Source organism: Panthera onca, chromosome F2, assembly GCF_046562875.1.
Source record: "Panthera onca isolate mPanOnc1 chromosome F2, mPanOnc1 haplotype 2, whole genome shotgun sequence".
Classification (NCBI taxonomy): Eukaryota; Metazoa; Chordata; class Mammalia; order Carnivora; family Felidae; genus Panthera; species Panthera onca.
In genome coordinates, this window is record NC_138356.1 from 34,126,958 (window position 1) to 34,152,791 (window position 25,834).

Consider the following 25,834-nt stretch of genomic DNA (forward strand, 5'->3'; position numbering starts at 1 on the left):
TTAGGATGAAACAAGGAAACTGTACATCAGAACTTCACTTGTTCCTCATTACGTGAGTACCATCTTCGCTACATTGGATAATAGTTTTTGAATAATGAAAAATGATTTCTTCAAATTTTGCAGTTCACATTGTAATGGCTATAGATACCACATACTTTTAAGTTTAATTTGCACTGTTAACATTTTCTCCATCATTTTCTCAAGTCTGGACAAACGACCAACAATAATAAATAAAGCCCTGATTTGTACCATTTGCCTATTTCCATAGTATAAACACTCTCACCATGGTCAAATTCAAGCTACAATTAGGACATCATTAAACCTTTACTTGAAAAGATAAGCATAGGAGCACACGATTATACAGAATATCTACCACATATATACAATAGACATAACCTCAAGTGCATTCATAGTAGTAATATGCTAACATGTCCAGGGAATGATGAGTTTGTTTTATAATTTATTTAATTGTAAGTTTGTATTGAATTGAACTGTATAAAATTACTGATATGCAACCATATATATATATTTTTGATCTACACAGTTGTAAGTTCAAATGATTCAACCTAAAATGTACTCAGGTAGTTTGGGGATGGTGGAATTATTGGGGGGAGGGTTGGATAATGATGATGGTGATAAAAAGAACCTCTATTTACTGAATACTGTGCTAACTCAAGTTTGGCTCTCTGATTTTCAATAACTAAAGCGGAATTTCTTGTGATTCAATCTTATCTAGCTTCTCCCAGTTTGAACATACTGAGACAGAGATCAGGAAATTTCTGGCACTTTAAATTCAATTAAGAATTTGACACAATATATATATGAAAGTGGAATACTATCTATGTAAAATAGTGTTCAGGATATTTGACACAATTTTTGAGCTAAGTATAGGAGAGAACAAGCACTCCTTTTTGGAGCATGAAACTCAATAATTAAGTCCTGGCTTAATTAACTACTTACTGTATTATGAACTGTACATTTTGAACTGCCTCATGGATTCTGAGATCTGGTTTCTTATCTGTGATTTGGGTAATAATACTATCTGCCTGATTTCTATGTTCTAGTAATCATGAGATTTAAATGGGAAAAAAGAAAATAAAGAGCACCTTATAAACGGTCCAATTTTATAAAGGTAGTGGCTTATTATAGAATCACAACTCTGTGTATTTGTCTCCAGGATTGTGTTCTGGGCTCGGATCCCAGACAAGGGGCTAGGGGAAGGGGGGGGAGGTGGGGTGGGGGGAAAACAGCTATCAGGCTTTGCTATGCGAAGACATTACTAAACATTTGTTTTACAGTAAACAACTGCATTGCTGAATTAGCTTCTCAGGATCCTTCAAACTGCCTGCTCACACCTGATCTATTTACAAAACTTAATTTTTAAAAGAGAAAAAAAGCCCTCTCCTCTTTCTGCCCCTTACCCACTTGTGTTCTTTCTTTCTCTCTCTCTCTCTCTCAAAAAAGAAAGAAAGAAAGAAAGAAGAAAAAAAAAGAAAAAAAGCCCTCTCTTTCTTCATATTAATAATCTTCAAGAAATTGAGGACAAATGTAATTTACAATTGAAAGCTCACAGGCTCCGAGGGAGGGAGGAATGTTTACCAAACATTCAGGTGTTTCAGGCCTTCCAGTGGCACAGCTGGGAGGGGGACCCTCCCTTTGGGAGGGATAGAGCAGAGCCCTGACCCTCCCTGTCTCCTACTCTCCATGGTTTGCTTCCAGGGTTTACTCGAGTTATCCAGCTGATTCACTGTTGCTGTGAAAACAGGGCTGAGCAGGCTATTGAAAGCCACAGAAACCAGAAGAAACTAGTCATGAAAACCCTGACTATCAGCTGACAGATTTCTTCTTGAGAACTCATAACTGAGCATTTTTTTCCAGACTAGAGCAAATCTTCAGGAGCTGACTAGGATCCGGAGCTGTTTCAGCCCAACTTGGCTCTGATCCCTTTGGTCATGCTGGAGGGTGCCGAGTTCTACTTTAACGTGGACCATGGCTACCTGGAAGGCCTGGTGCGAGGGTGCAAGGCCAGTCTGTTGACCCAGCAGGACTACATAAACCTGGTCCAGTGCGAGACCCTGGAAGGTAAGAGCTGCTCTTCTCACCATGTAAAAAGGGGAAAAGGGAATGACACCTCCCATTGGGAGCTTAAAGAACCGACTGTGTTCCCATGGCCTGAGAGTCCAGAATAGGTTTTTATTCCCAGGGTCCAGACTTCAGGGGTCCATGAACTTGGAGGAGGAAAAAAAAAAAAAAACAACTCCATCTTTATTTCCAATTTTCTGTAAGTGAAATTTAGCATTTCCTTTCATTATGAATGTAGGCAACAATCAGTGGTTAGTGCTTTGTCACCAATAGAAAGTCAGTATTTTCATATCCCCATACAATTCCTGCAGATACTTTGAAATATCATTTATATTTTCACAATTTTGCACTTATACTATGTATTACACTTACTCTTTAATCTTGATATTTAATGTCTTAGTAAGTAAGTATGTTTTACACATTTTAAAACATCTTGATAACCGTATTTTAACATCTTTTGTTCACTCGTAATCTTATGTATTTTCATCCTACATATTTATAAATAATATTTGGAGAAGGACTCAGCAAACTGCCCAGGGACAAATGCCCTCCCCACCCCCCAACAAAATGCTAAGAAACTTGGTTTAGAGAGTTTTATTCTATACCTAGTTTATTAGTATAAATTGGTATGAGAGTTTATTTCAGGTTTTTACCTTTAACTGAAGCTTAAGAAAAAAATCAAGAGATGAGCAAGTGGTGAGGCTAACCCTGGATTCAAAAGTACTGACTTTGACCTCTCCCGGGGCTAGGTAGGTGGCCTAAGGCTCAAAACCTGAGCCTCAGTGTCCTCATTTGTAAAATAAGATGGTAAAGCCTGCTTTGCCTGCTTTGTTTGGAGAAATAAATGAGATAATACATGAGAAATGTGTTAGAAACTGAAGCACTAGGTAAATGAAAATGATCTTGTTTTAAGCACTTTATTGAGGTGTGACTGACATGCAAGAAACTGTACATATTTAATGTATACAACCTGATGAGATTAGCGGTAGGTATACATCCATGAAATCACCACAATCTATGCCATAAGTCAACCATTACCTCCAAAACTTTCTTCCTGCCTGTTATTATTTGTGTGTGTGGGGGGGGGGGGGGGGGTACTACAGGCTCTATGCTATACAGATTTCTAGGACTTACTTATCTTGTGTTTCCAAAACTTTGCACCCTTTGACTGATACCTCCCCATTTTCCCCTTCCCTCTGGAAATTATCTTTAAGCTACAATACTTTCAAAACTTTCCCAAAGATTTTCATCTATGAAACATTATTTTTATTATAAAAACAACTACACTAGTTCATTTTGAAATGTACTTATAAAATCAACACACGTCAATAATAAGGTGCTTTAAAACTTCCAGATATTTCTAGAAAAAGCAAGAAAGCAATAAGGATCAAAACTGCTAGGAAGGGTATTGAAAGCAAAAACAAAACAAAAAACCTGAAGGTGACTTTGCTGAGTCTGAGGGTCCTACGTCACTTGTTTGTAATTCTGACCAGTTAAAGCCAGAGTTAAGGTGGAGCTGCCCAAGTTGAGATTAACCTACTCCTTTCATTAGCAATGGAGACAGCTAGAAAAATCTTTCAGATGATAAATAATTCTGTAGGCTACGTATAATTACAATATAATCCCAAACCATAAATCACTTCAGCATATTAGGAGTTTGGTGACTGAAGAATGTTAATCATGTACAGAAACTCTGCATAAATATTGTGATAATTTTGTGTAGTGACTGAGAGTCACTATACACTTATCGCGGTAAGCATTTTGTAATGTATATCATTGGGTTGTTTTGTTTTGTTTTTTAAAGTTTATTTATTTTTGAGAGAGGGAGAGACCAGGAGCAGGGGCAGAGAGAGAGAGAGGGAGAGAGAGAATCCCAAGCTGGTTCTACACTGTCAGTGCAGAGTCCAACACGAGTCTTGAACCCACAAACTGTGAGATCATGACCTGAGCCGAAATCAAGAGTCAGATGCTTAACCAACTGAGCCACCCAGGTACCCCGATAATTGTTGAATCACTGTGTTGTACACCTGAAATTAATATAATGTATGTCAACTATATTTGAATAAAAAAAGAAAATGTGCTTAAGTTGAAGTAGAAAAAGTGAATGAACACAAGGCAGAATGAGTGTTTCTAACAGAAGCCACTTCAATGAATTCTTTTTAGTTTTCAATCAAGCTTTTACTTTTTTAAGATTATTTATTTATCTATTTTAAGTAATCTCTACACCCAAAGTGGGGCCTAAACTCATGACCCCAAGATCAAGAGTCACACGCTCCTCTGACTGAGCCAGCCAAATGCCCCAGTCCAACTTTTAAATAAGCTAAAAAATGCAAATTTTAACACAAACAATACAAAAAATACCTAAAATATGATACAAAACCAGATTTAGCCAGCTCACTAAAGAATTCAGAAAGAAATCACCATCAGCTTCAATTTGGGAGGAAAAAATGGGTTTCGGACCCTTTCGGAGATCTAGAGAATGACTCTTCTTAGAAAAACACACCCAGGTAAATGCACACAGAATTTTCCATGTAATATCAGGGGTCCTGGGCCACCCAAAGCCATCCTTGCACCCTGGTTAAGAGATCCTGTCACATCCATCAACACTTTGTTGTTCTTTTATCTCAGGTTTCTATCTTTCTTTCCTCCTAATATATTTTTTTAACCACTCATTTCATAACTATGTTTGAATCTGTGTGCCAATCTGTTTGGAGACCCCCAGGAGTGTCAAGTGTGGGTCATTAAACTACGGGTTATACTGGCTGCTGAGAAAATAAATCTAAATAAGGATTTCATGTCTGCAGTTAACAGTTGAGGATGCTCAGGCTTAGAATGCCTCTGTCTAATCTGACACTCTTGTCAGGGATGGAGTATAGACATATCCACAACTCTTTTTCCACTAAAATGTCTGTGCCTCCTGAGCACGAATTAAAGATAAATGATTATGCCTATGTTGATGTCAGCTCCTTTTTGATATGGATAATAATAAGGTCTGCCCTACCTGATTATTTCATAGGACGTTGGGAAATAAATAACTTGGGAAAAGCAATGCAGCTGTTGTATCTGCAAATACAATGAGAGAAACCGAGCCATCTTCTGAGTTGATGAAGAGTTGAAGAGAAGGGTGCCTGGTGGGCTCAGTCAGTAGAGCACGTAACTCTTGATCTTGGAGTTGTAAGTTCGAGCCCTACAATGGATGTAGAGATCACTTAAAAATAAAATCTTAAAAAAAAAAAAAAAAAAAAAAGAGTTGAAGAAAAAAAAATCAAGGGCATTTATCAGGATCAATGTTAAGGACTTAAGGATTTCTGTTTACATTTGCACAAAATCTGCACTGTACCAATACAGGGGAAGAAGAGTGGATAAAACTGTCATTGTGGTACTATGTGCTGACACAGACACTTTCTGTAAAAGAAGAGCTAATTTGGCAGAGATTAAATTTGCCTTTAGTGTTATCAAGTCCTCTAGACTTCAAGAGTGTTCTGACATCAACAAATTGTTTTACACTTACTTAGAAAGAATATAAGGTTTCAGGTAAATTTAGAAGAGAAAATGAACATTGTCTAGAAAAACTTTGAAAAGTCCTAGAATTCATAATTGTGCTTAACTGCATATATAATTGTGCTAGTGTGACCAGAAATACTCATCTGTTCCAAGGTTTGCCCCTGACTAACAGTGACCTGAATCAGTTGCTAGGACACTCTGTGACTCTGCTGTTCCCAGAGATAGAAGGGGGAAGCTAGTTCACATGGCCTATCCCATTGGTAGTGCTGGAAGGCTGTACTACGTGGAAACTTTGAAGTCTTTAAAAGTGACTTTGCAGAAAAATAATAAAGTCAAAGTGGCATAAAATGTTCTTTTAAAGAATTAACATTTTGCGGGGGCATCTGGGTGGCTCAGTTAAGCTTCTGACTTAGGCTCAGGTCATGATCTCCTGGTCTGTGAGTTCGAGCCCCATGTCAGTCTGTGCTGACAGCTCAGGGACTAGAGCCTGCTTCAGATTCAGTGTCTCCTTCTCTCTCTGCCCCTCCCTGTCTCTCACTCTGTCTCTCTTTCAAAAATAAACATTTTAAAAAATTTGAAGAATTAACACTTTTTAAAAAATTAAGACTTTTTTTTTTAGAGCAGCTTTTAAGTTAATAGCAAAATTGAGAGGAAATTTTAAAGATTTCCCATATGCCTCCTGCCTGCATCCACTCACAGCTTCATCCGTTGTCCACATTCCCTACCGTGGCCTGTTATAATTGATGTTATAATTGATGAACCTACAATGACACATCATAATCACGGAGAGTCCATAGTTTGCATCAGGGTTCACTCTTGTTGTTATACATTCTATGGGTTTGGACAAATATATTGACATGTATCCATCATTATAGTATACAAAGTATTTTCATTGCCCTAAGAAGCCTCTGCTCCACCTGTTCATTCCTCTCCCCCATCCCACTTCTGGCAGCTGCGAATCTTTTTTGCTCTTTTGTAGTTTTCCCTTTTCCAGAATGTGATATAGTTAGAATTATACAGTAAGTAGCCTTTTCAGATTGGCTTCTTTCACTTAGTAACATGAATTTAAGTTTTCTCCATGTCTTATCATGGCAACACTGCTATTTTCGTCAGAATTTTTAATTTTTTTAATTTTTTAACTTTATTTGTTTTGAGAGAGCGCAAGTGGGGGAGGGGCAGAGAGACAGAGGGAGAGAGAGATCCCAAGCAGGCTCTGCACCCCCACTGCAGAGCTCAATGTGGAGCTCAAACTCACGAGCCGTGAGATCATGACCCGAGCCGAAGTTGCACACCTAACCAACTGAGCCACCCGGGTGTCCCTCATTAAAATATTTTATTTTATTTATTTTATTTTTTTTAAACGTTTTATTTATTTTTGAGACAGAGAGAGACAGAGCATAAACGGGGCAGGGGCAGAGAGAGAGAGACTCAGAATCTGAAGCAGGCTCCAGGCTCTGAGCCATCAGCCCAGAGCCCAACGTGGGGCTCGAACTCACGGACCGCGAGATCGTGACCTGAGCTGAAGTCAGACGCTTAACCAACTGAGCCACCCAGGCGCCCCTCATTAGAATTTTTTAAATTACAAGTAAGACTTTTGCAAATATTCTTTCCTCTTCAAAAATGACAAGTTGGTAAAATTAATATTTTAGATCTCTAGAATTTAGTAATTCATATTTTCTAAAATTTTTGGTGAAAAGTGTCCACTGGCTCTCTGAATTAAACTTTTTCCTTTTTTGAAAAGTAATTTTTTGAAAGGGACTGAGGAAAGTTGATTATATCTCACGTTTAGAGGACATGACCTTCATTCCTTTCCAATAAAAATTAATTTAACAACAACATATTAAACATTTCTGGCTAGAGTCAAGGAAGTAAAATTAAATAAGATACAGTCCCTTCCCTAAAAGGGCTGCCACTCTGGTGAGTAAAAATACTGAAAAAAAAAGATCTTTAAGGGGGCCATTGGGCAGTACCTATCAAAATTCCAAGTGCATATACACTTGGCCTGAGATTTCATATCACATTGTTTAGAATAGCAAAAGATGGAAACAAATCAAATGTCCATCTGCAGGGAACTAATTAAACAAATTATGTAACATTCACATCACAGAATATTCTGCAGCTATTAAAAAAAAAAAAGCATGAGGACACTCTCTTAAGAGAACTGATACAAAAAGATCACCAAGATCTATTAAGGGAGGAAAGCAAGGGGAAGAATTATGTGTGGCATAGTACTCTTTAGTAAAAAGGCAGACAAATTTAAAAATATTTTTTCTATATGATGGTCTAGATACAAAGAAACTGAAAGGATATAACAGAAACTAAGAATAGTTTCTGGGAATGAGTGGGCGGGGTGGTGGATGACAAGTATGGGTGACCTTCTACTTTTTACCTGTATTTATACCTACTATCTATTTTTAAACATATATATATGTATGTATATATGACTTAGTTCAAAAGGCTTTCTTCATGCTCCCTTAAATATTATTTGTGCCTCTAATTATAGCACTTTTTTCACCTTGTATTAAAAGTGCATATCCAATACCTTCACTTTCCTGTTCAAAAATAGTTCAATGGTTTTCACCATACAGGATAAACTTCACCCTTGGCTCAAAAGACTGGAGCAGTCTTGCTGATCTCTACCTTGTAAGCATTTCCTCAAAATCCTTCTACCTTTTGTAAAGCTATTCCTTCAGTCACAGATTCCATTCTCTATCCTGTTTGCCTGGAGAACAGTCATTCCTCTTTAAAGTCTCCACTCTGAGTTACTTCCTCTGTAAATTTTTTCCTCCTGTACCCCTATTGGAGTACAATTGACAAGCCTTAACTTTGTACTCTATTATGCCTTGTAACAGTCCTAATTCTGTGACACTTGCATAGATGCGTCATGCTGAGGGAGGACATTTGTCGCACTTGACTATCTTCTAGCTCCCTGAATTACCACAGTTAAGGGCTTAACTCATAATTGAATAATGAATCTATCTCCTCCTATATTCTAAGCTTCTTAAGGGCAGAGCCTATCAATATGTGAGGCCACTGAGGTGTCAGTTAAATAGGTGTGGGGGGGGGGGATCCTTTCACAATGTATATGTGTATCAGATGTACACTTTATTGTTTTTTAAAGTTTATTCATTTTGACACAGAGACAGTGTGAGTGGGGGAGGGGCAGAGAGAGAGGAAGAGAGAATTCCATGCTGCCAGTGCAGAGCCCCACACAGGGCTGAAACTCACGAAACCACGAAATCATGATCTGAGCTGAAACCAAGAGTGGGACACTTAACCAACTGAGCCACTCAGGTGCCCCATCAAATGTACATTTTAAATACCTTAAAGTTTGCAGGACGCCTGTGTGGCTCAGTCGGTTGAGCTTCCGATTTTTGATTTCAGCTCAGGTCATGATCCCAGGGTCATGGGATTGAGCCCTGAGTGTGGAGATTTCTTATAATTCTCTCTCTCTCTCTCTCTCTCCCTTTGCTCTCTCCCGCTTACACACACTCTCTCTCTAAAATAAATATCTTATAGTTTTATTTGTCAATTGTACTTCAATAAAGCTGAAATTTTAAAAAGAAATATCCATTTTTTTAAAAAAAGGGACAGAAACTATATAATTTTCTGTCCAAGTTCCTCTAGCCTAAGGCTGTGTTTTGTACCTTGTAAGAATCTGAAAATTCACATTAGAAATATCTACATGTTTGGGTTCAAGTCCTAGCACTTCCACTTTCTGGTTCTAGGATATTAAGCCAGCTGCTTAACTTTTAGCATGGTGTTTTCTTATCTGATACTTAGATGGTATCTCCCTGGCCTAATCCTAAATCATCAGGAGCATCAGAAATTCCTGAAAATGTTTTGTAAACTGCATTACCATAAGAATTCCTGGGAAATCATAAGAACCTCCCTGAACTGTAGTGTATACACAACAAGAATCAGTTTCCCCTCTTTTGCTAGACTTTTGAATTCCTGAAATAATTCTTCCCATCTCATGGTTATGATTAATGGTATTTAGTATATGGTTCTATGTAGCTGATTCTGTTCTTCAGAGAGCACCAGTTTGTTTAGAAACATTCATTCTGGTGAATAAGAATCAAAATGTGGAGTTTCAACCTTGGTAACATGGAATTGTATAATGAAGTGCTATATTGGTCCTGAGTTTGTTTGTTTTTTAATTTTTAATTTTTTTTTTAATTTACATCCAAATTAGTTAGCATATAGTGCAACAATGATTTCAGGAGTAGATTCCTTAATGCCCCTTACCCATTGAGCCCATCCCCCCTCCCACACTCCCTCCAGTAACCCTCTGTTTGGTCTCCATATTTATGAGAGACCATGTTTTATGGTCTTATGTTTTATGCCCCTCCCTGTTTTTATATTATTTTTGTTTCCCTTCCCTTATGTTCAACTGTTTTGTCTCTTAAAGTTCTCATATGAGTGAAGTAGTATGACATTTTTCTTTCTCTGACTGACTAATTTCACTTAGCATAATACCCTCCAGTTCTATCCACATAGTTGCAAATGGCAAGATTTCATTCTGTTTGATTGCCAAGTAATACTCCATTGTATATATACATACCATATCTTCTTTATCCATTCATCCATCGATGGACATTTGGGCTCTTTCCATATTTGGCTATTGTTGATAGTGCTGCTATAAACATGGGGGTGCATGTGTCCTTTCGAAACAGCATACCTGTATCCCTAGGATAAATACCTAGTAGTGCAATTGCTGGGTCATAGGGTAGTTCTATTTTTAGTTTTTTGAGGAACCTCCATATTGTCTTCCAGAGTGGCTGCACCAGCCTGAATTCCCATGGTCCTAAGTTTTTAATCACAAATTAAATCTACTAATATTTGAAGTTCATCTATGCAATAAAAATTGCATTAGATGATGTGGAGAAATGATATACAATAAGATATTATTCATTCCCTAAACACTATCTAGCTGAAAGGATATCATAAATAAGTAAAAACAATTAAAATTTAAAAATACAAAAACAGTTGAAACCTATAAATAGCAGATATACTCAAAAGTGAAACAGATCTTCATGGCTATAGGCTAGGAAAATGCCAGTGAGATGCAGGGAAGCAGTTTTGAGATGGTTGGGCACTGGGCCCCAGCAGGGAAAATTAATAAAATACAGATTCCTATATAAAAGCATATAGGTGAGGAGTAAACCAGTTTGGCTGCAATACTAGAATACCTAGAGAAAAGGCTAGAATTTAGACTGGGAAAAATTTTGAAGGACCTTGGAGGTCTGATTATGGAGTTTTAGAAAAACTAATGAGGACAAGAGACATGTCTGAATCTTCAGTCAAATACTTGCAAGCATAGAAAACATGAACATGTTATTTCTCTGAACCTCAGTTTCTTCATCTATGAAATGGGAAATTTTGGTAAGGCTGAGAGTTGATGTCCACTAAAACCATTCTGTCAGTGGCAAGACACTACAAATATTATGAAGGTCATTCTTAATCTCCCTACAACTTTCAGTGACTCCAGGATTCATATAGGAGCATTACAAAATCAAAATAATTATTAGTAAAGATTAAATTTGAGGCAGGGAGTACATGAGGAGGAAATGAACTTGGGAGAATCAATTTAAGAGCTCACAGTAATCTTGATGTCATGTGGCCATTCTAAACCAGGGGCACACAGAGTGGAAACCAGAGAGGACATTAAGGAACAATAGAGGGGATTTGGAGTGAGAAAGTACCAGAGAGGATTTGAAGTTTTATCACCGGGAGAATGGAAGTATATTAACAAAAATGGAGGGAGAAGTTCTGGTTTTATAGATACTGATATATACAAATTAAAATCTGAGTAATTATAAGATGTGATGGCTGATGCCAATATATTGGCTGAGAATAGTCTGATTTAGAGAATAAAAACCAAAGTCTTTAGCGAAATGAATCAAATTATTTTTGAAATAGGTGGTAAAAGTGAGAAGAAAAAAGATAATATTAAGTAGTAGTTCCTATATGCTGGCTCTTCACCTACATCATCTTGTCTAATCCCCACAACAACCTAAAAGTACGAATTCTATATCCATTTTGCAGATGAAGAAACAATTCAAAAAGGTCAGATAACTTTTGTAAGTTCAGCTTCAGCAGGGTGCAGGGAAAAGGCAGGGGACTGCTCAAGGATAGCACCTTTTCCAGGTACCTCTTGAAGGTGCTTCCTTGGCATAAAACCTACCTGGGGGGGGCCTGGGTGGCTCAGTCGGTTAAGCCTCCGACTCCGGCTCAGGTTGTGATTTCACGGCTTGAGTTGGAGCCCCGCGTTGGCCTTGTTGCTGACAGCTCAGAACCTGGATTCTGTCTCCCTCTCTCTCTGCCCCTCTGTCACTTGCTCTCTCTCTCTCTCTCTGATATAAATATATAAATAGAAATAAACATTAAACAATTTTTATAATGAATAAATAAATAAATAAATAAATAAATAAAACCTACCTGCAGTGTGAAAGGTCTGCACATTCACTTTTATAGAGAGCCCCAAATGGGAAACTGCACAGGAAAAAAAAAAATTACCCTTCTCTAAAAATGATCTGCTCACAAGCTAATAGAAGATAATCATAATGTCCCAGATCATTATCCTGTCTCAGTAGCCAAGTGACCTCAGATAATTCCCTGAACCCAGTGACTGCAACCCACAGAAGACCCATTTTTACACTACTACCTGTACGCACACATATGTATATGCTACTCGGTGTTATATACTCTGATATTTGTTACAACAGCCTAATCGAATCCTTTTCTTCTTTGCTGTTTGGGACCTATTAAACTGATTTAGTTGGTAGTGATCCCAGTATGGAAAACATTCCATTGCCTCATTTGAATAAAAAAGAGAAATGTCACTTGCCACATTACTTCTCCGAATAAAAAAGCAGTGTAATTTTCCAGTCTGCTCTGTGGGTGGTTCCATTGTTTTCTAGTGGCTTGGGAGGTTCGGCACCATACTCTTTTCAAAAATCACTCAAATTAATGTGTTAAATGCTTTCAGTTCCTGCAGCTAAGAAGCCTGTTTATTCCAAATTTATTTGACCACAAAGTCCTTTTTATCACAAACCTATTTAAATAAGCACTTGGGGAAATGCAGAGAAAAAATTATGTTGAACCCATTTTGAAAACTATAAAACTACATGCATTGTTGACCTTATTGGCAGTCAATCATCATCTCAGAGCAAACGGTTCAGATCCTGAGATTTTCTTAGTATCTGAATGCAAGTGTCCCTTGGATTGTTTTCATGCTGGGAAAAAAAGGTTCCTTCTATTTCATTTGCCTCTCCACTGACCACAATATTACAAGATTCCTATGGGGTCTGAAACACTTGAGACGTTGAATTTCAGGATCTCACTGGCAGCTGAAAGGTTTGGAAGTTATTTTGCTTAGAAGAAACATATGCCACATGAGCAAAATATCATGGTTTTGAAAGAAATAACATTTGTGTTTCTTCTGTTGGCAAATATTCCTCAGTGCTGAGAATACAAACTGTCAAATTGTATAAAAATCTGAACTGCTAGAATAAAAGCCAAATAAGACATGGCAAAAAAAGGTGGGGGGGGGTATAATTTTTAAAAATTAAGTTAATTAAATAGGTAATTGAGCAAATGAATTCTGCTGTGAGGTAAAGAATATTTCCAGTGCATAATATACTCCAGATACTAAGGAAGAGTGCCTGCCCTCTGAATCTCAGATATGTTAAGAATCACTTGAGTGCCTAATTGCAAACCCACTGTCTCATCAGCTCCCAGAGCAATCAATTCATAGCCCACTGTGGCTCCCTCTTATCCTCAGGATGAAGGATGCCATTCAAGCCTTTCTTGGGACATCCCCTGCTTACTTCTCTGGCTTCATTTCTTACCTCTCCTCTCCCACTTAATGCTTCAGCAATCACCTGGCATTCAAAAACATGGCCATTTACAGGATGCCTAGTATGGTCTTCTGGAAATGATGTTGGATTTTAAGATAAGTAGATCCATCTCCTAATTCAAGCCTTACTACTATCTGACTCCACCATTTAGCCCCAATGAGACTCAATTTCTTCATCTATAATAAAAGGGTATTATTGATGACTGCCCATTCCACCTTCCATAGCCATGGTAAACATCACTAATAAAGTTCTCTTTTCCATCAAGCTGAGATGGAGTCTTAGTATCCTTCTCTACAGTTTTCTGAGCAGCTATTTCCAAATGACTACAACCGGCTAAGGTAAACTTAGAAGTAGGTGGTTGTTAATGTTCTTTTCAGCTGTGTTAAATAATTCTAGATTTTTTAGATAACTGAAATTCTTCTGTTGTATCAGAATATCTGTATTAACATTGAATTTTGTATTGCTTTAGAGAGTAACACTCAAGGCTGTATCATATAAATACCTTATGTTAAGGTCTAATAAGATAATTTAATATACATTTATCATAAAGTCACAATAAACTCAATTAACATTGTAAAAGTTAGATATGTATATTCAAATTTTAATCTGACTTGAGGTTTCATTTAATTTCAGATGTGAAAATTCATCTCCAGACCACTGATTATGGCAACTTCTTGGCTAATCAAACAAATCCTCTTACTGTTTCCAAAATTGACACGGAGATGAGGAAAAAGCTGTGCAGAGAATTTGAATATTTCCGGAATCATTCCCTGGAACCTCTGAGCACATTTTTTACATACATGACGTAAGTGGTAGCAGGAAGCCCTATTTTTTTTTTAATTTTTTTTTTAACGTTTATTTATTTTTGAGACGGGAGAGACAGCATGAACGGGGGAGGGTCAGAGAGAGAGGGAGACACAGAATCTGAAACAGGCTCCAGGCTCTGAGCTGTCAGCACAGAGCCTGACGTGGGGCTCAAACTCACGGACCGTGAGATCATGACCTGAGCCACCCAGGCGCCCCAGGAAGCCCTATTAATCCCCATTGTGATTGTGCAAATGACCCTCAACAGTTATAGGTGGGGAACTAGGCTGGCATGAGGCTTAAAACCTTTTCTCGTTTGTAAGTTTGAAAAAATTCAAATTTTAGCAACTGATAAGCTCACAGAGCCACATATTCACTGTTAGAAAACAGATTTATTTATAAACATGATGATGTAGATGGTGGTGGCCCCCACATGAAGCAGTATTTTCAGGGGCACCTGCCTGGCTCGGCCAGTAGAGCATGTCACTCCTTATCTTAGGGTCATGAGTTCACGCCCCACATTGGATGTAAAGCTTAGTTTTAAAAAAAAAAAAAAAAGGCAGTGTTTTCAGTTTTCATTTTAAAAAGTGATAAGTGGTGCTGATGTTGAAGGATTGTGGCTGCTGGCACTGAAGGTAAATACATATGACATTTTTGGATCACTTGTCAGGGTGGAGCTGAAATATCACAAATTGATGTTAAGGCCACATCTACCCTTTTCTGATTCCCCTTGCAACAGCAAAAGTAGCTCCCATCATAGTTATATGTATTTTATTTCTGTCATTTTCCATCACCAGTAGCTCCAATCTTTCATTGTGAAGGCCTTTCATTCTAAAAAAAAAAGTCTGAATTTCCACACAATAATAAATTGTACTTTTATTAACCAGTTAATAAATTATAGACAGTGCTCCAAACTTTGGGCCTCTCCAGTTTTTCTAACTGACAAGCTGGGAACAAACTTCCGCAATAGATGAGCTGTTTATCATGTGTATACAATTTCATTGTAATATACAAAATTGTGAATACTAGACTGGGCCCTAGACTGGTTTACAAATGTATAAAATAAAAATGTTCCTCTATTTCACATCTCCCCTTCTTCCCTTCTCAGTTCCTTTCCCCCAAAGTAAACACTTCTCTATTTCTTATGTGTTTTCTAGAAAAATATTTACATCTGAGTATGTTTATTGGTACACACTCAACCCACCCCACTTCCACATTTCAAATTTATGCAAACGAATCACATTCCTTCTGCACTTTGTTTCCCACCTAATATTTCTCAGAAATGCCCTTGTCAACACCATTCTCTTTAAATAACTGCCTAGAAATTCACTTTTGGTATGTATCATGACCCAATTTACATCTATTAACAGAGAATAATTTTTTTCCATTGTAAAAAGTTTTGTGATTAGCTTATTACTGTGTCAGTCTGGAATTTATTTTTAAGCTAAATTTTTAGCAGTGGAAGTAGTGAATCAAAGAAATGTTCTTTTTTTTTAATTTTGGTAAATTTTGCTAAGTTGTGCTCAACAAAAGTAGCACCAATTTGCACTCCCAAAACAGTGCATGAGAAGACCTGTGGACTGACACCATTACCAACATTGAATATTATCTTTTCAGTTTTTGCCCATCCAATAGGTTACAAATTATAGTTTCTGTTTTTGTTTTAATTTGTGTTTATTAGCAAAATTGAAGATCATTTTGTATTTATTAGTCGTATGGGTTTTCTACCTGACCAAATCCTTTGTCCATTTTTTTTTTATTGGAGTATCCAGCAGTTTTTGTTGATATGTAAGGGCTCTTTATAAATTAAGAAAGTTAGCACTTCATAATATATGTTGCAAAATTATTTTCTCGGGGTGAAGTAATTTTAACTTGGATAGCTTTCTTCCCTGTAGAAACACTGAAATTTTTTAATTAGCTATAATCATCAATCCTTTGATTTGTTGACTTCTGATTGTTGTATCCTGCTTAGAAAGTCTTTCTCCACTCCAAATTCATAGGTAAATTTACCTGTCTTTCATTTCATTCATTCATTGTTGTTGATGTTTCTTTTTTTTTCTTTTTAGATATTTCATTTTTTTACATTTAAAACCTTGGTTCAGGGGTGCCTGGGTGGCTCAGTCGGTTAAGCATCTGACTTCAGCTCAGGTCATCATCTTGCAGTGTGTGAGTTCAAGCCCCACATCCAGCTCTGTGCTGACAGCTCAGAGCCTGGAGCCTGCTTCAGATTCTGTGTCTCCTTCTCTCTCTGCTCCTCCCCTGCTTGCACTCTGTCTCTCCTTCTCTTCCAAAAATAAATAAACATTAAATAAATAAATAAATAAATAACCTTGGTTCATGTAGAATTTACTTCATTGTAGGGAACGAGACGAGGGATCCAGCTCAAATTGTTTTTAACCCAATAGCTGTCCAGCTGTTCCTATACCATGTCTATAAATAAGCAAGTAGAAGAAATGAGCGTGGTTTGAGGCAAGAAGTAATCGCTGATGTACCTGAGACTTGTGGTTAGTGCCAATACACCTTGTTTGTGCAATTAGACTTCCTATCACTGCTGTAGGTTAGGATTTTATTTATAGGCAAGACCCCAAATGCTGATTTTTTTAAGGATCCACAAACACACAGCTAGTCAGAGATGACTATTAGGTGTGAACTTGGATCTGACTCAGTGCAAAGCCCAAGCACTTTCTTTGGGAAGGGTTCTCGGAAGCCTTCCCAGAGGGTCTGACACATTGCTGCTGAACCTGGAAATGGGGTAGAATTTGGGGATGAGGGAGAAGGCTGAACATCTGGGGTTGAAGCATGTAGATGGGAGGGGCACTGCATGTATGTTGAATCACAGGTCAGTTTGGGCAGGAGTAGGCTGTGCCAAGAGTGGAGGAAAGAATGGGGAAGGGAGGTTAGAGAAGTAAGTTCCAGACAAAGTATGCACACTCTTCAGTGGCAGGCTAAGGAAATTGGGCTTTATCACAGAGGAGAGTATTTTTCAATCTGCAAGATTGAAAGAGAGTATTCTTTTAACTGCAAGATTCTTCCTTAAAAAAAAAAATCTGAAGCGGCGCCTGGCTGGCTCAGCCGGTAGAGCATGTGACTCTCCATCACGGGGACGTGAGTTTGAGACCCACGTTGAGTGTGGAGCCTACTTAAGAAAAAAATAAAATAAAATATTTTTTAAATAAGAAAAATATGAAGCAGAAAATCAAAATGTAAAAGAGACAAAAGAAGAAGCCAAGTTTGTTCATAGGATTCTTACCTCCTTGCAAGGGTTGAGGTGAAGTACAAAGTGCATGGGCTTGGACTGAATCAGGTCCAGGTTCATATCTAATCTTCAGTGGCTGCCTGATAGAGATGCCTCCTGCAAACATGTCTGGCAAGGGTAGTTATGGAGACACCAGCAAAGATTCCTCGGCACAAAGACAAGATGGCCCTATCTGTGTGGAAGTAGAAATGGCAGTCAAAATACTAGACAATATTTATGGAATGTTACATATGCCAGGGCTCTGCTAAATGCCTTATAAACATTGTCTCCTTTAAACCTGACAAATCTTAGTTCTTATCATCACCACTTGAAGGATGAGGAAACTAAAATTTAAGTGCAGTAGTTTGCCTGGGTCACAGATCAAGTGGCGGAGTTATACTTTAAAATAAATGTTGACAGTAGGCTTTGCAAACGTATTTTGCTCAGATTTTAGATGAATCAAGAAAATCTGACCCATGATAATGACAGAGGACAGTCCAATTTTAATGGAGTCAGAAAGCTGCCAGGTTGAGAGACAGAGCTCACGTGACAGAAACTTGCTCAAAATATATTAGAAAGTGCTCTAGCCCTAAGAGTGACTCTGAGTCACTGGGTCAATGTTTCCTCTTATGTGATGACTCCATGATTTAGTGCTTCCTAATTATAGAATCTTAAACCTGGACAAGGCCTTAACGTTAATTAAGCAAGCATGTTTATTTCACAACAAACATGTTGATCTAGTTAAAATGTACTCTGTTTCTAAAACAAAATTACTTAAAATTCCAAGTATTTTTAGTCATTAACAATGTTTAAAAACTATGTATAAGAATATAGGTGGTCACAAAGCCCTGCATAGACTATTAATGCAAACTGAAAGTGGAGAGGTAGTTTGGGTACTATCAGTATTGTTAGTGGTGTTAGTAATGGACATGTTTTAATTTATCTACTCTCTTGGCTATAAGTTCTTTTTTTTTAAGTTTTTATTTATTTATTTTGAGAGAGAGATACGGGGAGAGAGAGAGAGAGAGTGGGGGAAGGGCAGAGAGAGAAGGAGCGAGAGAATCCCAAGCAGGCTGTCCGCGCGGAGCCTGGAGCAGGGCTCGAAACTACAAATCACGAGATAATGACCAGAGCCAAAATCCAGAGTCAGACGCTCAATGGATTGAACCCCTTGGCTATAAATTCATTAAATTAGTTCTTTTAGTATCTCTATCTGTACTTCCTAGTATGTAATGGGCACTGAATATTTGTGGAATTGATATATAATTCTGTATTTAGCAGCACCTTACACAGAGCTATAAAATACTTCTAGACAACTCAGGATTTTATATTTTATATAGCACTTGAATATTGGTTATTTGCTGGCCAATATGTTAGGGATAAAAACCAGGTGTCATGCCTGAAGATACATTTTTGTATGACCAGGTGAGTGTTTAAAGTACTTTTTAAAAATATATTTAGTCGAGGCTTGCATTCTTTAATTAGCCATAGTCTCTAATACTCCCCTATCGCCTTATCATCCTCTGATCTGTCTTGTGTCTTCTCAGTCTCATTCCATGATTCGTCCCACCGCATCATGTGAGTTGCCAGGCTAGGCAGCATCCAGCTGCTCTGTGCAGAATCTAGAGATGTGTTACCATAACAAGAGGTGTACATACGAAAAAGAGTACTAAAAAAAAAGAGAGAGAGAGAGGGAGAGTCCTAAAACTACTTTTCTTATTTCTCTTCTAGAATGTTTTGTGAAGTCAGGTGTCTAACTAGCACCCATGAACTTCCATAAGATAATTACTTCCTATTCTATCAGGAAATGTCCCGGCCATCCTTATGGAAATATTAAGTCAACCCTAATAGAGATAGTCTAAATTTAAGTTGTTTTAATAAATACAATCCAAGCACGGCACATTTGTGTGATATAATTACTGTATATGTGAAACTTACTTTGAAAATCTGGAATGGATATTTTTAAATACTTAATAGCAGGAAGATCTGGGGGTTTTGTATACTATAATTATACACAGTTTTGTGAAACAAAAGAATGAATCCATAGCGTTTTAATGAAGAGACTATTTAATATAGGACTGGATTGTTTTATTTTTCTTCCCTCCTACTCAACGCTTTCTGGCAGCATTTCAACTTCTCATCCCTTTTGAGATTAGCCATCTCTTAAAAATAATCTTTCAGTATTCAAAATATTCCATCTCAGGGGATATAAATTTTCTGAATATAGGATGAGCAAGGAAATATGGTCTTAAGTACTTGGACTCATATTAGCCAAGAACTATAAGTTAAGGACCACACACTGATGAAATCTTTAAGGATTTCTTTATAAAGGCAATTCAAAGTTCTTGACTATCCTGATGATGTATTATAAATCTTTTACAGGCTTTGCCCTGCACTATACATTAGGAGGCTGTATACCTTGGTTTGCCCCGAGCGGTTTCTCAGGATGCAGATCTTTTACTGCTAAAACCAGGAAAGTCCTCAGCCAACCAGATGAATTGGTTGCACCATCACTCGTTAGTCACAAAATCAGTAACATAATTCTGGGTCACTTACATTTTTACATTCTAATGGAGCAAGCTGATGTGTTCACAAACGGTGAAAAAATAAGACAGAATTAAGCAACAGCTGTAATAGAGGCTTATGCATTCAACTGGAGGAGGCTAAAGGATGGAATAACTAACTTTGATTTTAAAAGATTTTGCAGTGAAAATAGAATTTGAACAAAATTTTAAAGGGGCATTAAGTTGAAAAAATAACTAGTGAGGCATGAGAAGATTTTGTATGTGGAAATAACTAGTCATCTCAGATGTGGCTGGAGTCTAGATAAGGGCTGGGAAAAGAGAGTAAAGAGCCTGGCCAGATTAAGGGCTTTGACCTTAAGTCTCTATGAGTAAAAGTCAATAAAGGAAGGCTTTTCAGAAAGGGTTCCACTATTGGCATGCTTCCTACATGCTGCTGACTGTACCCCTCACCACATGGTCACCACCTTGTAAGGTGGGGCGTATTCTGCTGAGAAGCCATGTGGAAGACCAGTTGAACACTTACGGCTTCTCTGCCTAAGGCAATGTGACGTGGCTTTAGTTTCTCCTCTAACCAATGGTAAAGTATCTGTTCTTACTGTGTGTGCAGTGTTTGTTCAATAATGGCAAACATTATTGTTATAATAGTGTTATAATAACACTCCTGTTATTATGCCTATTTCCTGGGGCATCCTTAAAGGATCTTGTAACTAGCTAGTAAATACAGAAGCTAAGGTATGAAATCAGGTCACTCTCGATAGCATTCCAAAGATGTTATTTTCTCTTTTTTGTTTGTTTGTTTTTACTTTTCAGCTCTTAAACTGCCCTGAAAAGTGAGGGGACTGATCTGATGTATATTTTAGGAAGATGGTTCTGTTGGTATTGTGAAATGTGCATTGAAGGGATAGGACTTGAAACAGAGAAAACAGAGACATATTTTAAAAGTTTATGCTGGAAATAGAGATAGTGAGGAGGGAACAGGGGTTGAACACATTTGGGAGCTAGACGTAACAGAATTTAGCATCTTGATTTTTGATAAGAAAGAGAAATTCCTGGAAATTCTAAGCTAAGGAAAAAAGAATTTGCAAGTAAGATAAAGGCTTTCGGTTTTACTTTTAATCAAAAAGAACAGGAAGCCCACTGTAAATTAGAGAAAATTATATAAATAAAACACCCTTAATCTCATCATCATTTGGCATTATTTTCATATTCTTTTTTCTATACACTTTAAAAGAACTAGAATCACTCTGTAGATATAATTTTGAATCTTAATTTTTCTATGTATAGTATCAGCATTTTTTTTTCTACGTCAAAAAATTTTCTTAGCATTTTTAAATGACTAAATAGCTTTCCATCTGGTCATGAACATTTTAGAAGTGCTGAGTTTTGTGTCTTCCTTACATCAAAGTCCACAAAGTATTTAATTTGTTAAATCTTGATTTCAGTAATCACCTTCCCAATAATATCATGAGATTGACCTTTTGACACCACTATGCATTTGTGATTCTGAATCTCTGGCCAGAAAAGTCCTTCTGAAATCTTAAGAACTGCAACAACTTAACGGTTTTATATCCAGGGATTCCATGTGGATGTTCAATGGCAAGCAAGTATGTGGCAAAAATGTCTCAACTGTAGCTGCTGATAAGGCTTCCAGCATTTAAACTCTCAAGCACTTTGAGAATTGAAAAACCCTGGTGCTATTCTGCAATAGCAATGCTGGATCTGTCTATAACTGAATGACACTCACTTAGTCAGCATAACATGTACTAAGTGACTGTTGTGAGTGAAGGCCTATGCTAGGTTCTAAAATTAGAGATGAATTGAATATAATCTTGTTCTCTAAACCAGTGGAACAGTTGCTTAAGGTGCAGATTCCAAGACCCTGCTTATAAAAAGTATGTTTTATTAGGCCCTGGAATGTGGTCTGTGAATCTGCACTTTTAATAAGCCCTCCAGGTGACCCTGATGCAGGTGAGAAATTCTTGTAACTAGTCGGTAGACTCTAACCTGAGTCTACAATAGAGCAGTTATGGAACCTTGAAAAGAAGTTACTTACTCATTCAAAGACTTGGTTTCCTCATCTAGAATAGTAATAATTATATACAATATAGAATTGCGAGTGTAATTTGAAAATAGGACCAGCTATGTATTTTGCAAGGCCTAGTGCAAATGAAAATACAGGGCCCTTGTTAAAAAAAATGTTTAGTAATTTCAAGAGAGCAGCAGCAGAGAATTAAACCAAGCGTGGCCCTGTATGACTATATAGGTCCCACGCCCATGAAACTGGATGAATGAAAAAATATATACATATTCAATATAAACATATACACGTACCCAAAAAATGCAGCTAATTTTTTGCATTAGGGTGTAATATTCACTGGTGAAAGCGAGAAAAGACTGCATAATGAAGGTGATGCCAAAGCTGAAGACTTGAAGGACAAGAGCGTGTTTGTACACGGATGTGGCTGGGAGGAGGCAAAGCGCAGCCGCAGAAACACAATACATAAAACCACTACTAATGTTGGGCTGCCGATGGCAAGTGACGTCAGCAAAATTAGTGTCTGAGGTTTAAGGATGTTAAGATATTGGATGTAAAAGAGCTTAGGATGCCATCCCTACGACACTTCTCTTTGAGTGGGAAACAAATCAGGGCCAAAAGAGACGTGTTTTTTCCTTCGCTCTTCGTCGACATTCTGGGTAGGGTAGCGACCAACCACCAGGGGCCATGACTGATCCCAGTAACCTGCTTTCCAAAGTCTTGCTCTTTCCCCAACATTTGTTGAGTAGCAGAGGTTTGAGCCTGTCTCATAACCTGGAAAGACTGAAATCCACCCTGGTACTGATCCAGATATCCATTGCCGTCCTTGTATTTTACTTTTTTGTGTTTATTTTATTTTTTTAAGAAAAAGAAGCCTGTGCCTATGTTTTTTTTAAAGAATTTTTTATTACATTTTATTTAGTGCTCACTACAAGGCAGCACTTTTATAATTACTTTACATGTATTAAATTCATTTAATTCTCATGACAACCATATGGGTGGCACTGATATTATCCATGTTTTAGAAATAAGGAAACCAAGATTAAGTAGAGACTATATTTCTGAATATATTTCCCAAAGCCCAGAGGTTTTGATTTATTTTTCTTTACTTTTTTAAAAAAAAATTTTATTATTTGTTTTAGATTTTACTTATAGGTAATCTCTACACCCAATGTGAGGCTCAAACTTTCAACCCTAAAATCAAGAGTTGTATGCTCTACCGACTGAGCCAGCCAGCCAGGCACGCCAACCTTCATAAGTTTGATGCATAATTTCTTCTATATGAAAAAGTTTTATGTATATACATGTTTATATGTAAACAAACAAATATAAATATACATAGTTGGTTTTATTGTTTGCTTTAGAACAGTGAAATTATATATATTACCTATAAGTTATCTTTTACATAATCTAGTCAGAATTTTCTTTTTTTCAAAATTTTTTTCATTTTTTAGTTTATTTTAGAGAGAGAATGAGTGGAGTAGAGGGGCAGAGGGAGAGAGACAGAATGTTATGCAGGCTCCATGCTCAGCTCTAACACTGGGCTTGATCCCACAACCCTGGGATCATGGCCTGAGGTGAAACCAAGACTCAGATGCTCGACCAACTAAGCCACTCATGTGCCCTGAGAATTTTCTGCATAAGCACATAAGATCTATCTTATTTAAAAAAGATTTTGTATCTCACTGTGTTACATCTACCATTATTTATTTAACTACTCCCCTTTCATCCATCTACGTTGTTTCATTTCTTTGCTTTCTCAAATAATGTCTCAACAGGCATCATTGTACATATATCTTTGCTTTCCCATGCCAGAATTTCTTTAGCATGAATTCCTAGAAGTGAAATTGCTTTTTCAATAGATATGCAGGTCCTAGATTTTGATAGATATTAGCAGATTGCTCTCATACTCCAACAGCATATGAAAGTTTTGTTCCTTTCCTAGTCTCTCAGATTTTTTTTTTTCTTTTCTCATCAGAAGATATAAGATGCTCCAACATCTTCTGTGACTGGTTTGTTGAATATAAGAAAGATGAGATCCACCTGTTAACTGTTCTTGACCAAATGAACAGGCTATGATAAATACAACTTGTTTAACCTCTCTAACTGACAAGAAGAATCACTCCACTGGTGTTTTCCTGTGAATTACCATAGTATTTACATGCATGGCTAAAGAAGGGGTGACATAGAATAATCTCTCTAATATTATAAATCTCCTCAATGGAAAAGTATTGAAAAAGCAAGGAATAGGCAGCTATGACCCTAGAAAGGCAGCTCAGGGTAAGATACCAGGTAGTCAATTAAGTCCTTCACCTTTGTTTACCCAGTGACTGACGGAGTTAATGTACTTGAATGAACATAAAGAAAAACTTATTCATTGATTGAAAAAAAATCATCATTGTGTCTGTATTCGGTACAAGTATGGTTCAGGCTTCTTGGAGGCCACAAAAATGTACTGAACAAACTCCTATAACTAATAAAGATTGGTAAGAATTATCTGTAAATAATTGTATTTGAAATAAATATGTAAAATGACTTATCCAAAAGCACACAATTGAATAGGGGCAGAATTAGCACTGGAATCCAGTTCTTATGTCCTCGGATATGCAACAAATATTTGTGAATGAATGAGCTAACTATTCTTTATGTTCACCATTGATACTGCCAATATATATTGAAAATTAATTTCACCCCAAGATAAATATAAATACAAACATTTAGAGAGAGAATCAAAATAGCTAGAGAATGGAGAATAATAGGAACATGGGCACTGATGTAGAAAAGGACAAATAAGTTTGAAGAATTTTTAAATCCTCACAGATGGGTTAGACCAAGATTGTAGAGAAGTACTAGAGAAAAGAGTCTTCTAAAGATTCCAGAGCTACCAAGAGTTTGGGAAATGCATAGTGATCAGCAGTCTTGTTCTAAAATATGCTATTATAGGCAGTGCTGACTTCTGAGCAATTTTTTACTATTTTATTTTGCTAGAAGGAAAAATTAGTGTGACAGCAAAATTAATTGCTTTTTAAAATTATTTTAATTTTCACTTCTTCTATTTAAAAAAGGGAAACTTTAGGGGAAGTAAGATTATGTTACCCAAAAGAAGTCAAATTTCAAGAAGGGGCAGATGTTTATGGGGATATTCTAAATCTCAACATTCTCTTTAGCGAGTCAGACTAAATAGCAGAACTGCCCTATGTGAGGATATGGAGTTAGCACTGGATTAAATGAATCTGGAGTAAAAGAGATGTTTCTCAATGTGATCAAGGAAAACTTCCATTTGAATATTAACACATTGGGGGGTGCCTGGGGGGCTCAGTCGGTTGAGCATCCGACTTCGGCTCAGGTCATGATCTCACGGTTCGTGAGTTCCAATCCCACATCGGGCTCTGTGCTGACAGCTCAGAGCCTGGAGCCTGCTTCAGATTCTGTGTCTCCCACTCTCTCTCTGCCCCTCCCCTGCTCGTGCTCTGTCTCTCTGTCTCTCAAAAATAAATAAACATTTAAAAAAATTAATACATTGGAAAATACTTCCAATAAGGCCCTATTGTCCACGTCACAATAAATATTGTCAGGCCTCTTAGCGGTGGATCAGCACATTTCATTGAGGAATTGCATTGAGGAATGAAATAACTTACAGTACACCAAGTGTATTTCAGACATCACCCAATCCTGTCTATGGACAATTACTCTTGATTATGCATTTCATGTCCCTGTCCCTGTATTCTTTGTAGGTATCAGTGTGACCTAGCAAACATCACAGTTCTGGTCACCTAAGCAGAACTGT

The 25,834-nt window shown here is 37.3% G+C and overlaps 1 protein-coding gene across 1 annotated transcript in view; it reads left to right on the forward strand.

The window, feature by feature from the left end:
- Positions 1–1,792: 1,792 nt before the first annotated feature.
- Positions 1,793–25,834, forward strand: part of ATP6V0D2 (ATPase H+ transporting V0 subunit d2) — a 43,545-nt gene continuing 19,503 nt past the window's right edge. The window contains exons 1-2 of the mRNA XM_078441972.2: positions 1,793–2,082; positions 14,082–14,253. Of these exons, the coding sequence (XP_078298098.1) occupies positions 1,953–2,082; positions 14,082–14,253 (302 nt within the window). The 5' untranslated portion in view covers positions 1,793–1,952. The remainder of the gene's footprint in view (positions 2,083–14,081; positions 14,254–25,834) is intronic.